The 16,906-nt window shown below is 43.1% G+C and overlaps 1 protein-coding gene across 1 annotated transcript in view; it reads left to right on the top strand.

Moving 5' to 3' along the window:
* TMEM255B (transmembrane protein 255B) overlaps positions 1-16,665 on the top strand; it is a 67,428-nt gene extending 50,763 nt beyond the window's left edge. The window contains exons 5-9 of the mRNA XM_030234677.2: positions 182-262; positions 4,130-4,215; positions 6,946-7,105; positions 13,110-13,253; positions 16,021-16,665. Coding sequence (XP_030090537.1) covers positions 182-262; positions 4,130-4,215; positions 6,946-7,105; positions 13,110-13,253; positions 16,021-16,188 — 639 coding nt within the window. The 3' untranslated portion in view covers positions 16,189-16,665. The remainder of the gene's footprint in view (positions 1-181; positions 263-4,129; positions 4,216-6,945; positions 7,106-13,109; positions 13,254-16,020) is intronic.
* Positions 16,666-16,906: the final 241 nt, after the last annotated feature.

Raw genomic sequence — 16,906 nt, 5'->3', positions numbered from 1 at the left:
AATGTAACCCTGAGGAGAGCCATTCAGGAAAGAAAGTCAACATAGGGGGTGTGAGCCTTTTACCCAAGTGACTACACTGCTTCAGCTGCACAGAGCTGTAAGCATCCGCATGGGGACATGGACATAATGCCTTCCACTTCCTCCAAACCAATCACTTTTTTGGCTGTTTTTCTCTTTACAGGAGCCCAGACCTCTATATAACAAAAGATGCCAGTTTTATTCAAGTGGAATAGGATTCCTATATGATGCCTACCAGACTGAGGTAAACAAACTCACTTCATCATGTGTTCATTTCTGCTGTGCTAGGGAGGAGTGAGGGAGAGGTTTGAGAGCATGCTCGTGCATGTAGATTATGGGTAGATAGAAATGCCACTGTTTTTCTCCCACAAGTGACTCTCTGCTTGTCCAAGCTTCTGATGATTTAAATCACTACAGTCAGTGAGGTTTTGAGTCATCATCAGTGTTTGTATCCAGTACGTTACTCTGAGGTTAGAGTGATTCCTAGTCCATCCATGTTGTAGAATAACTCTCTGGAATGTGTTTGCCACATTGGCATCTTCCTCTAAGAAGGCTTTTGTAGACTCTAAGTGGAATGGGAAATATCTAAATTAATCCATTTGTATCATCCAGAAGACTTCAAATCTCTTTATTTATCCAGCAGAGGTCAAGAACATCTGTAGTTTGAATACAGCATTTTTATTATCTCAGTGACATTAACATGGTCAGGAAAGTGCCCATATCCAAATGGCTAGCTTCCTGAGAAGTCCAGAGTTAGTTTCTTTTCCTGTTTTATTATTGTGGTAAATTGGTGGGAGTGAATAGAAAAGTGAAATGGAGAACAGATAAACAGTGGTATAACTTTCAAGAAGCCAGTTGTTCTTCTTCACCATTCCTGCCATGGCAAGGAAAAGGTGTATGGGGAATGATACCACTAATATTTCTAGAAAGCTTAGTGAAGTGTACTAGCAGGTTAAGCAGTTCCTTAAATCTTGCTGCTAGGGCATCTTGCTGTTGATTCCAGAAAATGTATAGCAAAAATATTTCACTGATCTCATGTAAAAGACCAACCTAGACAAAATTCTTAAGTGTGACAACACCCTTTCCTGTAACATTTACTCCTTCTTCTTCTAAAGTGTGCATCCACACTCAGACTCAGACATGGCCTGAGAAATGCTTCTGATTCCTGTAATGAGAATGTGGTTGGCATCCTACTGACCACAATTCCTTGCAGGTGACTCCAGACTCAGGCTTCTGGCCAGATGGTTTTCCACAGTTCTGCTGGTTCTGGGAATGTCTAAACTTGGGCCACCCAGAGCTCCTTCCTCTATTCTGGGAGAAAACCAAACCCTGTATCTTTTAGAAGTGTAGGTAGTTTCTAATAACATTCTTGTCTGGTTGTTCACTGATTTAGAGTCAGTGTATACTAATTCAGAGTTAGGAATTCATAGCATTTATACTTGGCTTTTGCTTTTCCAAAAGTTGCCAGGTAGTGAGCAGGGGGCATGCTCTGCATGCCAGGCAGACACTTAACTAGGAAAGCAGATTATTTACTGACTGCAAGTTTCCTTTTGATTGACATCTCTCACCTGTAAGTGATCTCTAGCTCATTTGGTCTGCCTGTTTCAGTTCTCTTTGCTCAAAGCAGAAAGAATTTGATTTACTGGCAATTACCATGATGGGAGAACATATCTTCAATTGGTGCTGAGGAGATAATACATCACAAATGTCCAGGACATGAAAAAGCTGTGTGTCTGGTCACTGAAATGAAGTAATAGGTCTTGACATGCAGAACACCCACAAACGGCCTGTTTCCACCACCCTTGCTCACACCACACACTAATTTGTTTATTTTGGTTTATACACTGTTCTCCTAAAAAGGAGTGTCTTGTTCTATGCACGTTTTAAAAATGCAGTGATAAAAATAGATAACTACAGTAACTTCCTTGGCCAATAATATGTGCCTTGTAGTGTAGAAGCAGCAAAAAAAAAACATGTTTAATGTCATGCTGATCTCCCTGTTTTGTACTTCTAGCCTTCTCCATTAAAACAGGCAGACTGCCTTTATTAATGCTTGGAGAGAGAAAAACTACTTTTATTTCCTATTGGAAGTGGTCCCCAAACCATGCATCAGAACAAACCACTTTTTAGCAGCCCATTCCATCTTATAAAGCCCTCCTATCCCAATCATGTGTGTGTAAGGGGAAAGGGTACTTTAACTCTCAGATCCTGGGCCATTGTCACTTCATAGAGGAGGTCAAAACCAAAGTCTGAAGATCCACTGAATGCAAAAGTGTAGGGCATCCCATAAAATGGCTGAGGTAGCCCACTGTGCTCCTGGATTGGTTTTCAACTTGCTTTGAGAAGTAGCCATGTGGGATGGTTCAGTCACTGCCTTGATTAAGCTGATGCTGTCAGTGACAGTAAGTGCCCCTCTTCTGCAGTCAACTGCAGCTCAGGCTGACAGCTGCAGCTGAATGTGACTTCAGGCCAGCAAAGCCCTTAGGTTACACTCCAGTAGGTTCAGACACAATAGAGCAATGGTGATGAAATAAGGTACTGTCTCAGGGTGAGATGTCCTTGTGACAAGTGGGATGTGCCTGTATCAAATTGTGAGCTCCATTTCCAGATTGCAACCTAGACTGAGACTGTCCTTCCATTTTAGGATAGAAGAGCAGATTTGTGTGAGACATTAACCACAGGTACAGCCTTGTCCTGAGCAGCAAAGCAATCCCAAGGAATCATTTTAATCTCCTTCAAACATTAGTTTTGTCACCCATCTTCCACTGCTTGATCAAATCCTGCTAAGGACAAGTGTAGCAAGTTGGAGACCAGTTGTGAGATGAGCTTGTTCTGTTGCCGAGTGTGTGTGTTTAAGGCTTTCCTTTTGGCTGGGAACAAGCACGTGAGGAGAACAGACTTACCAACAGTGACTGTTTGCATACTAAAAGGATACACAGATCCAGGACTTAGGAAGTGAGAAACATCTAGTTTAACGTCTCTTGTGGACACTATTCCATACAGTAACACATTCGTGGCTAAGCCAGAGCTTAGCCTGAGTCTTATAAACTTGTCAAAAGCAGGCATGTATTCCTAAGCATGCTCCTTCTACTTTTTCATTATGAGGAGTTTTCCATTCAATAATATATTTTAATTGCATTTTGTGAACAAAATAGTTCTCAGTGGTTACAGAGATTTTTTTCCTATCAAATAAAAGCTATAGAAAGAATATATTTTCTGACTGCTAGCTTTTAAAACCTGACAGCTCTCCAGGATTTCAAAGTCAATAAGCTAAAATTCTCAGGGGAAAAAACCCCAAAACCTTATATATAAAGTATTAGAATTGGTGTGTAGTGCCAAATAGAAGTGATTAATGCTTACCATACTTAAGGAGTCATTAAAATGATTTTGTGTCTGGATGGAGAGTGGCTTACATGTGCCTGCCTTTATTGTTCTAACATCTGTCCATCCCTGCAATTCCTCCTTACATAAATAAACCTTTTCAGTTTTGAATTCAAGAGCATGCAATAAATGGTACTTATTTGCTGGAGTGCTTGGATCTTTTCTGAATTATTCTGTTTGTGGATTTAAAGATTATTCTTGCTGTTATTCATAATTACTTCCTTCTTCAGGAGGGTTTCAATGAAAGGGGAGAGCTCCCATTTATTGGAAGCTGTTCAGATAAATCAGCTCCCTTGCCATTTTCCCACTATAACAGACTGGTTCTCTTATCTTCTTCAGTGTTTGCTGTAGTGTATCTCTCCAGACCCACAGTCAGCTTGTCACAGCTGTAGAGATCTGAGTCTCCGGGGTGGACACTCTGGGTCTCAGCAGAATAGCACCAGGCCATGCAGCAAAGTGCTTGAAAACTTTGGCAGCCCTGGCTGCAGACTGGTCCTGGCAGCTCTGGGCTCCACAGTGCAAATGCCCTCAGACTCAGGACTCCTGTGAGCTCAGGGGTGGCTTTCTGGCTTCCAGTCATGAATTCTAGAATCTCAGGATCTCTCTGCACAACAGGTAATACAATTTGACAATGTTGTAGTAGCTGGGTTTTTTTGTGGTCAGTACAGTTGGATGATTCACACAACACTGAAACATTGAGCATAAAAGTAAGTTTCTGCTTTTTTGGCAGGTTACATGTCATACCTTAAACAGCAGGTGCCAACTGAAAGTGAAGAGTAACACATGCTATTGCTGTGATCTGTACAACTGTGAAAAGTAAGTACCTGTGTGCATTCTGTGGCTTCTGAGAAATTCGTGGTTGGTTGTCCTTACTTGTAGATGGTAGGGCCTGAAGAAGTAACACAAGCAGCTTGTAGGCTGAGAAATCCAGTTTCTCTGCAACCGAAGTCCTAATACCAGCACAAAGTATGCCATGAGTTGTTCATTGGTGTTGGTATTATTTCAGTTTCTTTTTCTTTGAATATGTCCATAAGCTTTTTGCTCTGTGATCAAAACTGATCACTCAGTTACATCCCTGCTCAGATATACTGTTGGTCTGGCAATGCATTTTTCCTATTAGATTTACTGAATCTTCTGCTTGGCTCACCCTTTGCACATCTCACTGTCATAGAATCACAGAATGGTTTGGGTTGGAAGGGACCTTCAAAACCATGTGGTTCCAACTCCGCTGCCATGAGCTAGGACACCTTCCACTGGACCAGGCTGCTCAGAGCCTCATCCAATCTGGCCTTGAACACTTCCACTAATGGGACATCCACAAACTCTCTGGGCCATCTGTTCCAGTGTCTCACCACCCTCACAGTGAGGAATTTCTTCCTAATATCTAAATCTTCCCTGTTGTTGTTTAAAACCATTCTCCCTTGTCTTATCTCTACCTGCTTTGAATATCATTTTACCATGCACTCTCATGCAACCTCTGCAACCCTCTACAGTTCGTTCAGCTAGTCACTTTTCCTTCTTTCTCCCTGTGTATTTTTTGTCCTTCTTCTTTCCTACATCTATTTTATTTTGGTTTTTCCTTCTCTTCAGATTCTAACAGCCTCTTCACATTCTAGCAGTCCTCTGTAGGACTTGGCTAGTGTGATGCCAGACATAAAATTTTAGGTGTAGGGAAACAAGGTGGGAGCAGTCAAGTTTCTACACAAGGCTTCTGCATGTAAAGGTAGCTCTTAGCCAGATGATATCTCAACTAAAGAAGTAAAAGAACATTTGGGACTAGAGGGAAGTGATTTATGCAGATGGGAGACACAAAGTGAATGAAGGTCTATGAAATGGAATAAAATCTTTTGTAGACTCTTTTTCTTATGTAAGAAATGTTAAATCTGGATATGATGGAGGTGTACAAAAAACAAATGGGAAAGTTAGAGAATGCTCAACTTTGGTATTTTTTCTATAACAGACAGATGATGGAATATCATGTTTGCAATGCAGTATGTGAGAATGCTTCTTTCCATGGTACACGGCTAATGCCTGCATGTTTACACTGAACCAACCAGCCCAACTCAACACAGAAAAGAACAGGACTGTTAAAGGGGTGAAAGTATAAGGAGTTGTCAAAAAAAGTGACTGAAACTGTTGCTTAAAGTAACCACAAGGAGACATCAGGCATATTTCCCTTTCAGATGGATATCCTCAGTGCCATTTTTCTAAGACATTGAGTTTGTCTGAAACACTTGGGACTGCTCACTGCTGTGACATTATCCAATGATATATTAAATGTGTGTGTTCTCCTATTGTCAACATTCTACAGTGGACAGCAAGATCTTATGACACTGGCATGGACAAATCCAGGGTAAATAAGCAGTCATGCTGCTCTGGAGACTTGGCAATTCCAGTTCACAGTAGGGCTAGAGAGAAGTAGGAAGAGGCACAGGCCCACAAAGCGATTTGTTGTCAGCCTAGAATAGACTGATATGAAGGCAGGATTGTAAATCAAATTTCCCCAGTCTCATGGCAGCTGAAGCTGTAGGTTTATTTAGTTAAGATGGGCTCATGGCAGGGCCCAGGTGAACTCAACAGTAGTGGTTCTTCAGTGCCAGAACCATGATCTGAAGCCATTGATTAGATATTTCCAGAAGTTACTGTGCCTGGCTTGGTTCTTCCCTGAAATGTGGACTGCTCTGCAGAGCTTTCCCTAACCACACATGCATTGGGGATGGGGGAACAGAGTGAACACCAACTGCCCACTTCTGGTTTCCACCATAATTTGATGGCAATTTGGCAATTTCCTGACAGTGGAAAAACAGGCTTGGCATTTAAAAAAATCTTTCCTACTCAAATAGCTGCCCTAGAAGATCATTAGTGGGCTCAAGTTAAGGTAGGTACTGGAAAGAACTGCAGGAACCTGTGGTTTCAAATTTTGCAGTAGAATATTTCTGGCTTTTGGCAAGAAAATGAGGTGTAACTTCACCTCATCTGATTTACAATAACCAATGTGGTGTAGAAATATGAACAAAGATTTCTGCGTAGTACAATCCTGAGTGTAAAGACATCTTTATACTGTACTGTGTTGAATTAATATGGAACCACAGACACCATAAACAAATGTAGCTGGCTGGCAATATCTCCCTTTCTGTAGCTGAATTAATGCTTAAGCAACTTGCCTTCCCCAATTTTTGAGATGCTAGCAGATTTCTAGGTGAGCTGGGGAAAAAAAGCAAAGCTAAGCCAGCTTTATCTGGTAGCTAAATAAGAAAGGGCAGCCTCCATATACCAAGATTTTGTCTCTGTTTAGAGACACTGAACAAAAAATAAAGAAGGGTCCATGCTGGTAACTGCCACCAATCAGCCAAACTAGGGTTGGATTGCATTTGATGCTGGCTGTAGCAGAGCTAGTTTTTCAGCAGGGCTTTCTCCAGGTCTTCTGAGCAGTTTTTGGTGGGAGCATGGGTGTCAAAGAGGAAAGCAAGCAGGGAGTAGTCAGATCCTGTATTGTGTGCGAAACCATTGCCACTGCAGTGACATTGTCTCTGCCTTCTCTTTCAGTTCAGACCAGTCCTCCAGCTACTACGAATTTCTTGGTGTGAGCAGTTGTCAGGATGTGCTCCACCTGTACAGACTGTTGTGGTCCTCCACAGTCCTCAACATCATTGGCTTGTTCCTGGGGATTATCACCGCAGCCATTCTTGGGGCATTTAAAGACATGGTAAGGCTCACAGTCTTTTGCCTTATGTGAGGGTTTTTTTCATGTTTGCATTATCAAATTAAGACCAAGGAAGTATAAATGTACAAAGGAGATGCTTTAAATGTGTTTCCAGGGTGTTGTGGGAGTCTGGAATGTGAGCCACCGCAGAAGGTAGCAAGAGTGTAACCCAGGTTTTTGTTAATAGCTCCCTTGGAGCAGATTAGAATGAAAAAATACTAAATGTCACTGCTTTTAAATAAACAATGTAGGGTTTATTATAAAACAATTTGGTTGCAAAGGAAAACAGCTATGGAGCCGTTTTGGTGGTTATTATCTACAGTAATACAAGATTAAAGCATTGCAATGTGAAAGTGCAACACCATCACCCAAGGACACACACAAGGAGAAAGAAAGAGATAGAGAGAACAGGAGTGTGAGGATCTCACCACCCACAAGAGACAAGGCTTGGTTGCTGTGCAGTCTTGGTCAAGGCGGTGGTCACTGGCCACATCTGTCTGGTGGTGGAGAGAAATCCCCAGAACACAGCATATAGTGGGTCTATATTCACTCTGGTTCAGGTGGGAATGCTCAGGTACCTCCTACTAGGTGGGGAGCTTGACACAATAATGTGAATTATGGGATGCTTTAGGAATCCTCGACACCTTCTAAGACAGCACAGCTGCCCATCCTAGCAGCAGCTGAGTCAGTTTTGACCCATCAATAGAGATAAAGACACTGAGACCACAGGCATATGTCCTGAATTCCCTGGTACTTCCCTGGGGGAACGAGGGGGGCCCCCACAACCCAGTGGTTTGTGCTAGAGACCACAAATAAGCATGACAATGGGAACAATCCATCTCCACAGGATCCAGCTCCTATCTCATTTACAGCCCGTCATTCACCCTGTTCCTTATCAGATCAGAGGTTTGGCCATTACACACCCAAAAAGTTCACCTCCTCCAGCTCAGCTGAGCGCCTTGGGGTCTCAACAAATGGGGTCTTAACAAATGGAGGTATGTTTTGGGTCATTGTCCCTTAACAATTCAGCCTCTCTCATGGATTTATACCTTTAGGCAAAGCTTTTGCCAGCTGTTCACAGCTAAGTGGGTCAAGCCCAGTCAAATACATGAACGGAGGAAAAATAGCACAACAGTGTGAACAAATGCTGGCAATTCACTTAGTGGCATATGTTTTTCCCTTCTAATTCATCACTGAATGTGTGGGCCAGCACGGAGCCTGAGGATGCCAGTTTGTAGCTAACATGTAAAAGTCAAGTCCTAAGTGTGACTGCTCAGCCTTCTGTAGTTCTTTTCCCTAAGAATAGGGATGAATTCTGAAGTACCAGTTAAATTTTTACTTAAACAGTTGTGTGCTCAGGACACTTCAACATCCTCTTTTGTTTCACTAAGGAATGCTGCCTTGTAATTACTCCCTGTGCCACACCACCGTGCTGTGCTTGTGTGCACCACAGCATTCAGAAGAGACTGTGCAGTGAAAGGGATTCTCCAACAAAGTCCCTCATTTGCCTGGGTTTACTGGCATGTTAAAGGGTGAAGTTGCTGTTCCTGGGATTATCACTGTCAGTGGCCCTGTTTGCTAAAGCAATGCCTAAAGATCAAGCAAGGGGCTTATGATTTACTAGGCTCTAGGAGAGTAGTAGAACTAAATGGGCAGAGGCATGGAGATGGAGGTGAAATGCAGAAACCAAAGGGAGGTGTGATAGCAGCACGGGGCATCTTAGATCCATGATTTGTCTGGTCACTGTTGCAGAGGAGAAAACTGAATAGAAAGATGAGTAACATGAAAAAAAGAGAGAGAGAGAGCAAGCAAGAGAAGGCATGAAAGATAGCTGAGAGACAAAGCAGGCAAGAGAGATGAGCTGTACATCAGGACAGGAAGGGGAGCAGAGTGGCAGGAAGGGGCTGCTCAGAACTGGCACCCAGTCAGAGCCAAAGATCCAGTCAGACTCGAGGCCATCAGGCCTGACAGCTCTGACCACCCAGCATTCCTTACGAAGCATGCCCAGGCTATTTGCAATGTGTGTTGGGTGCTTAAAACCATGTTTAAAGTAGAGCAGGGCCATGTGAATTGCTTGAAATTCACCTTTGTTAAGAGTTGCAACATTTCCTGGAAATATTCCTCTGTCCAGCTTAAGCCAAACAAGTGCCCTGAGCTATCACATGTAAGAAATGTGCAGCTGAGCTCTCCTTCATGAGGGGACTCCTGCAAGGAATTTATAACAGATTGCAGCCAGCCACTGAAGACTTGCAGCTGCCCTAAGGGAGTAGAAAGCAGTTTTCCCATCTTAATTCATCCCCTCGCTGTGAGAGGAGCAGAAGGGGAATAGAAACAACCACAGTGGGAAATGAGGGGAAGAGCAGCTTGCATGTGGAGTGAAGGCAGCTATCATCTACAGTAAGTTTTTGGGAGAGCACTGCAGCTTAGAGCCCCTAAATGTTTTTTCCTGCCTAGAAGATGGGTGTGAGTGCAGCTGTGGGAAGCATGCAGAGAGCCAGCCTGAGTCCACCTAACCTGTCTTGCTCAAACCTAAGCTTACATGAGACTTGGGCTGATGCTTTGATACAGCTCTGTGCATTGCAGGGCCATCACTGCACTGCTCGTGAGGAACATCAAGCCAAGGAGATGTTCCTGGGAGAACTGCAGCCTCCATGATCTGGCACATTCCCTTGCTGAGAACCAGAGCCTGGGTCATGGTCTGGGTCCTCTGACTGGGTGGCATAAAAGCATGGAGGGAAATCAGAGTAACAGTGGATGTGCAGCTTGACCCTGGGCTTAGCTGGAGTGAGTCTGTCAGGGCTCCAGCTAAAACTCTCATCTGAATAAGCTGTTCAATGTCTCCACTGAGTTTGAGCAGGAAAAGGATGTCATAGTTCAAGGGAAAGATGAGTTTGTGTCAGTCACCTCAGCTATGCTTGTGAAAGCCTTACTAAAGCAGCAATCCAAAATGCAATGACCACTCCTTGCTCCTGCCTGTGCTTTCTCAGGGTTCTTTTGAGTTAGTACCAGAAATAATTTGCTAATCTGCTGCTCCTTTTCCTTACAAAAGGAGTAACTCTTGGGGGAAGATAGGGGCCAAGAAAACATCAAATAGAAGAGGAAAAGAAAGGAGTATGGGACTGATATAAATAGAGGAAAAAAAACCTCTTTAAAGTATGTGAGAGAACTATTGACTTTGCTTTAAGATGTCACCTTCTCACATAAATGCTCACTGGCATTTTGCAGGGAGAACTGCAAAGCCCCCTGAAATGCCTCACAGCATTGCTTTGGGATTGACTTCCAGAAAACACAAGGCCAGGCTGACTAGTCAAACAAAAACCATCATGTTTATCTCTGGGGAATGCTGGCAGCCAAACCATGTTACAAAGGGGAGAGTTTGCAAAACAGTGCCCTTGCCTTTAAACCCATATTTCCTGGACAGAAAAAAAGTGTTGTTTTGGTTATTTCGGCTTTTCTTTCTTGTGACAAATTCCCTGCAGATCCTGGCATGTTTTCTGATCTCCTTTTAAGATCTACAGCATGCTTGGATATAGGACATAGGAGGCAGTTACCTTAAAGTCACCTCTAACAAAAAAGCAGATCAAGATATTGCATCAAGAGATGTAGTTGAGGTACCCAAAATGATAACACACTGTAATTATTTCTTACAGAAGTTGCAGGTAAAGAATTACATGGAAAATTTCACTTGCTGATGAGGAGTTAATCTAGAAACTCCCTTCCCTGTCCCAGTGATCATTTGATGACTTCTGGATGTTTTTCTGACACACCTTGACAAGGAATCTGCCTGCCCTGAGTTTAGGGCTGCATTAATCTGAACTACTGATAGTCCTGAGGGGAGGATGGGGTGGTGGGAAGGGGATGCCTTTTTAAAATTTGTTTTAATTAGTCTCCTTCTTGCAGTCCTTAAAGGAATCTGAACAGATTAAATAGCATTGCTTTATAACCTCTCCTCTTCCTTCACCCTGCTCTAAAAAGGAAAGGGAAATGAACCCCTAATTACTGAGCTACTTGTCATGGCTTTATGTCTTAGCAGTCGTGCAACTACAGGTGCAGTCTGATGTGAAAAGAAGCTGGAGGTCAGACATAAATGCTCTGGCAGGTCTGTGTGAGGCCAGTGAGCTGAGTGAGCTGGCACTGTTAGCACTCCCTGGCTAGTTCATAGCTCCTTATCTCTTTGACTTGGGTGTTGGTGCAGTTTAGAATGTCTCAACCCACCCATGTATTTTAGGTAATTTAACACAGAGTAATTACTGGAATACTTGATAAAAGCATCCAACCAGCTTCAGTAACCACAAATTGTTGCTGGCCCTGGGCTGAGACCAGATAGCATGATAATAAGGTGCTTTGAATAAGTAGGTATGGCATGGATGACTCCCCAAAATTGTCTTCTAGGACTGATGAGATGTTCATCCTTAGCAATTAGAGAGCATTGCTCTGTGGGTGGATGGAATGTGAGAGGACTGAGAGAGGTTCTTAAGAGAAGAAGCCGAAGGGGGTCACGCAGCAGCACCCAAAGAGACCCACACCAGAATTGGTGACAGATGCAGAACAGGCACCTATATTTCACATCTGTGGGTAAAGTTTCTTGGCTCATTGATGTCAGAGGGATCCGATTTTATCCCTCCTCTGAGGGAGGAAGGGTGCACTCTGGGGCTGAGCACTGGCCCCAAACCTTTGGGTCTGAAGCAAGCAGGTTACCTGCTCCTCCCTACTCCTGAGGCAGTGTCTCTTCCCCACCATATCCACCCAGCAGGGCAGGTAGAAAGGTGGGGGGTATCTTACAGATGAGAGTGTTTTGAGGAGAGTGCCTTGAAGATGAGAGATTTGCCTTCTCCTATGAAATAAGCTCTCTGCCTTTGATCCCAGCCTTTCTCCATGCCAGCTCCTGAAATGCCAGATTTCCCAAGGAAACTAAGGCCTATATTTTACAGTAATTTTATGTGGTACATCAGTGACCTAGATGATGTTTTCCATGTACAAACACAATTAATATACCTCTTTCTCAATTCTCAATCACAGAGAGATCTCACACTATCTCCAGAGGATGCAGTGGTTTATATCTCCCACTGATAAATTTGAAAGGAAGTGGAAAAAAAAGAAATCCTGGCTGCTGCTTTCAGCAGTTGTCTGGCAACTACCATATTTTATTATTTCAGTGAAAAGAAAGTTCCATGCTCTCATGTGGAGGAATATGCTAACAAAACCAAAGGAAATAAAAGAAACCACTGGATTTATCTCATGAAAATATTTCACTAAGCTCTGTTGCTCTGCTGTCCTTCACAAATTGTTATATAGCATAGGGTTTTAGGGTTTAACACAAACCCTCTTTCACATTCAGCTTTTGATCTTTCTTCCTAACCAAGATTTTTTAGCTGGTTTAATGTGAGCTATTACTTCTTCATTCAAACTTCATTTTGCATTGTAATTAAAAGACATGCCAATAAAGCCATGAGAGAAGGATTTTCTGCAGTAGGAATGAGGTAAGCACATTGAGAGTGATGCTGGAGAGCCAGCAGCAAACTCCCAAGTGAGAGTGAGCTGTGAAAGAAGAGCATCTGGAAAGGGAGATCTAGGTAAATCTGTGTAGGAAAGCAGAGAAAAAAGACTTGAGGGCATCAGATAGTTGCTATTGGAAGGAGTCAGCAGCAAATGGTGAAGGACTTGTTGTTTGGTGCTGGATGAATAAGAAGAGGCAGCCAAAGCTGTATGCTGTGCACTTCAGGGTGTCTCGGATCTGGAGTCCTGCCAGTGCTTCTGTAACTGTTGCTAGGGAAGCACCAGCAGCCTTTTTCCAAGGGAAGAAGATAAAAATAACTGTGTATTTTTACTCAGAAAATTCATTCCGGATACACCCTCCTCTCATTCTGTCTGCTGGTTTTTTGTACTACTGGTATTGTGTTGGGAAGTAGAAAGCTGTTAAATTGTCTTGTTGCTTGTGTTAGGAGCAGCTCCTGCTCCAGCTCCCTCTACAATGTACTGATATATTGTTGTCTTGTGTGCTCAACAGGTACCTCTGTCCCAAATTGCCTTCAGTGCTGCACCTCCTCCTCAGATCCTGTACAATCCTGCCCAGCAGATCCTGACCTACGCTGGGTTCTGTCCTTCTGCAGCAACAATTTCTACCTATCCCTCCTACCCACTGCCTCTTCAGGTACAGTACAAACACACACCCTGCTCACACCATCACAAAAGCATTAGCTGCTACTCAGTACAAACTCTGCAGAGGTAGGTCTTAGCCGGATCCCATCTCCCAGGTTTGTCTGTGGGATGACTTAGTCTGTGCCTAGTTTTCTGGTCTGTTCTCAGACCTCAGGATTTCTCTGGTTGTCCTTTGGACTCTTACCTGCTGATGAGGTAAGAGTTGCCAAGAGTAGAGAGAGAAGGGAATAGAAGCACATGAAATCAGGCTGAAAAGATTCATGTAAGCAGTCATGAGGATCCATTGTAACTGTTCAGTCCTGTGTCCACTGAGAAACAGAAATACATTGCATTTACCCCAAATTCTTATCTGCGCTCCAAAGTAAACACTGTTATTTCCCTAGATTTCTACTTTTTCAAATAAGTCTGTTCATTTCTCTTCCTTCACTTTCATGACATTCAGTGGCAGACACCATGAGGGGTCCCCAAGTCAAGAGAGGTTAGTAAAAAAAACTGGAATCCACTGAGATGGTTAGTAAGCAACAATAGTAAAACCTAACTCTATTCCCGGGGCAAAAAGTAAATGCAAGCCACCTCCCTGTATGTATGAGATCATTATGTTGCAGTTTGGAGAGAAGTAATTTCTTCATCAGTGTATGAATTTTAAAAAATAATAAACTTATCCAGAGGTACAAATCGTGAATAATGGAAGCAGGAATGATTAGGAACAGCCAGAAGCTTAACTGTCATCTGCTTCCATTGCTTGAGAGCTATGGGCTGAATCCGTGGGGCTGGAGGTCTTCTTCATGTTCCATCTAAGTGCTTCAAGCTGCTGGATTCAGACCTTCACAAGCCCTGCTCAGATGGCTGAAGTCCTTAATCCCAGTCTGGGATTCATCTGACTGAACTCAGGGGCTGTTAGCATGTAGGGATCTAGTACTGCCTGATAATGAGATCAAGTAGCCACCTGCTCCCTACTGCTACTCTAAGAGGGTCCAGGTTCATGTCCCATTGTCCCCGGGTCACATCTGTAGGGACATCTGGGATAACCCATGGCATCCCAAAGGACTGCACACTTAGATGTGGGGAACTGAATTAAGTTTTAGCTGTCCACAGAGCAGAAGACCCTGACTGAGCTGGTCTACCCTTTAGAGTCACTAGTGGATTATCTCAGGTAAAAGATTTATGGCATTCATTCCTGGTCCTTTGCTGAATGCAGTATCTCACTGAAAAAATGCTTGCCAGAGAGGCAAAGTCTATATGGCAAAAAGAAATGGTGATAGCAGGAATGCATTTGGAAAGGATGTAACCAGCATTTCTTTTGTTTACTGTGACATGTGTCAACAAAATATTACATCCCTTACTGGTACAGTTCAGCCACAACTGGTCTTGGTAACAGGCCGGCCAGCTGAGCAGGTAATGGTCCTGATTAGCTGGGCAGGGACTGGTGGTGATGACAGCACTTATGGGTTGTGCCAGTTATTCCTGCTGGAGAAAACTCACTGCAGAAACAATTCCAGGCAAACAGATGGAAGCAGTGGTTGCAGATTGAGAGGGGAGGGAAGCAACAATTCTGAAATAAATAAAGCCCCAAGCCAACCCAAAACCACAATACCTAAGTTTGGAGGTGATGTATCTAGCAGGTCTGTCAGTGTACCTGCACTGCCTCACAGAGTTAAAGGGCATAAACAAGCCTTCCTGTTGGGATCTCCCCATTCTCACTCACTAAGTCACCGTGTGGTACAATGCAGGACAACATTCTCCTTGCCAGGAGGGTTTGACCCAGCAGCCCCTGCTCACATGAAGCCCCATGGAGGAAGCAAACACCTTGGCATGGAGTCTGCCAGCCCTGAGATGGACAGCTCTGAGATGCCATTGTCCAAGGGCAGCCCTGGTCCTGACCTTCTAGATTGTGGCTATTAATTTTTTTTTTAGCAGCAGGGAACATCACTTACCCAGATTTTTCATTTCCCTTGAAAAAGATCCGTGATCACTTTTTCCTGTTTTTAAATTCCAGGCACTTTAAGTTCACTTAAAGTCTGAACTTGAGGGGAGCTGAGCCCAAGTCTTCAGTTGAAGCCCACAGACTGGCACGTGCTGGCATATGAGAGGAGGAGTAAAATCCTCACCCTCTTGAAATCAGTGACAAAACTTGGTTTAAACCAGTTGTAGGATTTTATCCAGAATATTATTCCCTACATGCATTCTTTTGTTTTAATGAACCCTGCTTGTTTCTGAACATGGGCTGCTTCCCAACTCTATTTATTTTATGTGCCTTTTTCAAGCAAAGCCTCATCATAGCTGACTGCCAAAGAGGGAAACACGTGTCCACCTGTAAAATTTTCTCTTAAGGGGAATCTGCATTTGGCAAATAATTATGCAAGTATTATAACTGAGATTAATTACATTTGAGGTAATTTAAATTTCACAGTGAGGCCTGGAGAGGAGCAGCTACACATAACCTCATCAGTCTCAGGTGCTGTGCCTCACCCAGGAAGCCAAGCATCTTTTCCTGCAGAAATTCCTGTTCTGCTGTATTGCCTAGCTGTCTGCACAATGTCTATTAAAAATGACTTGGGTTACCGATGGAATCTCTTGTTTCACTAGACACCATCATTGCTACACTTAAGCAGGTGCTTTAGAACTAAAGTTAATGTTGTGCTGCAATGCATGAGAAATTTAATCATGGGGATTATTATGTAACACATGGCAAACAACACAAAGCTGCAGTGGGGTTGTAATACTTTACTGAAGAAGTTATTTTTCCTTTTCTGATACAGCCTGCCAGCAATTTTCCAGGAACATCATCTACTGACATTTCTTTATCAGAAGAAACTCAGCCTCCATCTCAGTCCAGCTCCAGCTATGGTCTTCCCCCAAATGCTCCAGCTCTCTATACACCAACTTACTGCTTGCCTGGGGAAAAGCCTCCACCATATGCACCATAGAACAAAGAAATTGTTTTAGTAGCTGGTAGGCTTTTATTTTGCTTTAAAGAAACTTCTGGAAACTGTGCTGTGCAGGCACTAGACTTCCCAAAGGAGCCCAGCAGAGAGTGTTACTGCTACTCTGCTTGTACCCACATCTCCTTGTGGGCAGGGCAGAGCCCTGGAGCTGTGAGGCAGGCACATCACCACTCAGTATGCCTGCAATCAGATGCAGTAGAACTTTCTGGCTACTGTAAGCATGAGATATTTCCCTCCCAGTCCACTGCAGAATAGATTTTCTTCAAGAGGAAAAATAAAGAAAATACTCCAGATAAGTGTTCTGCTTTCATGAACCAGTATTGAGGGGTTTTAGCCTGTGTTGTCTGAGTGAGTAGCTGGGAGCTCCCAGAGTCAATAATTTTGGGTAGCAAGAGTTTGCTTGCTTGTAGTGTTTAATAACTCTTCTGGTGAAAGTGTTGTACCAATAAAGTGTGGCAATTATTTTACAATAAAGGTCACTGTGTATATTTATACTATCCTAATGCTGTGCATATTTGGAAGGAAAGAAAAACAAAAGAACAAAGGAAGAAGCACTCTATCAAATAGTTTCACTTTTCAAGTTTCAGATAGAAAGGCTAATTTTGTTTGGACTGTTTTAGCTGAACTTTGTGCCAGTCTAGTCTTCATAATAAAATGTCATGTTAATGTACTAAAAATACCATTTCCAGACGTGTATTTT

This window comes from Serinus canaria, chromosome 1 (assembly GCF_022539315.1).
Source record: "Serinus canaria isolate serCan28SL12 chromosome 1, serCan2020, whole genome shotgun sequence".
Taxonomy (NCBI): domain Eukaryota; kingdom Metazoa; phylum Chordata; class Aves; order Passeriformes; family Fringillidae; genus Serinus; species Serinus canaria.
The sequence above is the reverse complement of the archived record's forward strand: the minus strand, read 5'-3'. Positions and strand labels throughout refer to the sequence as shown.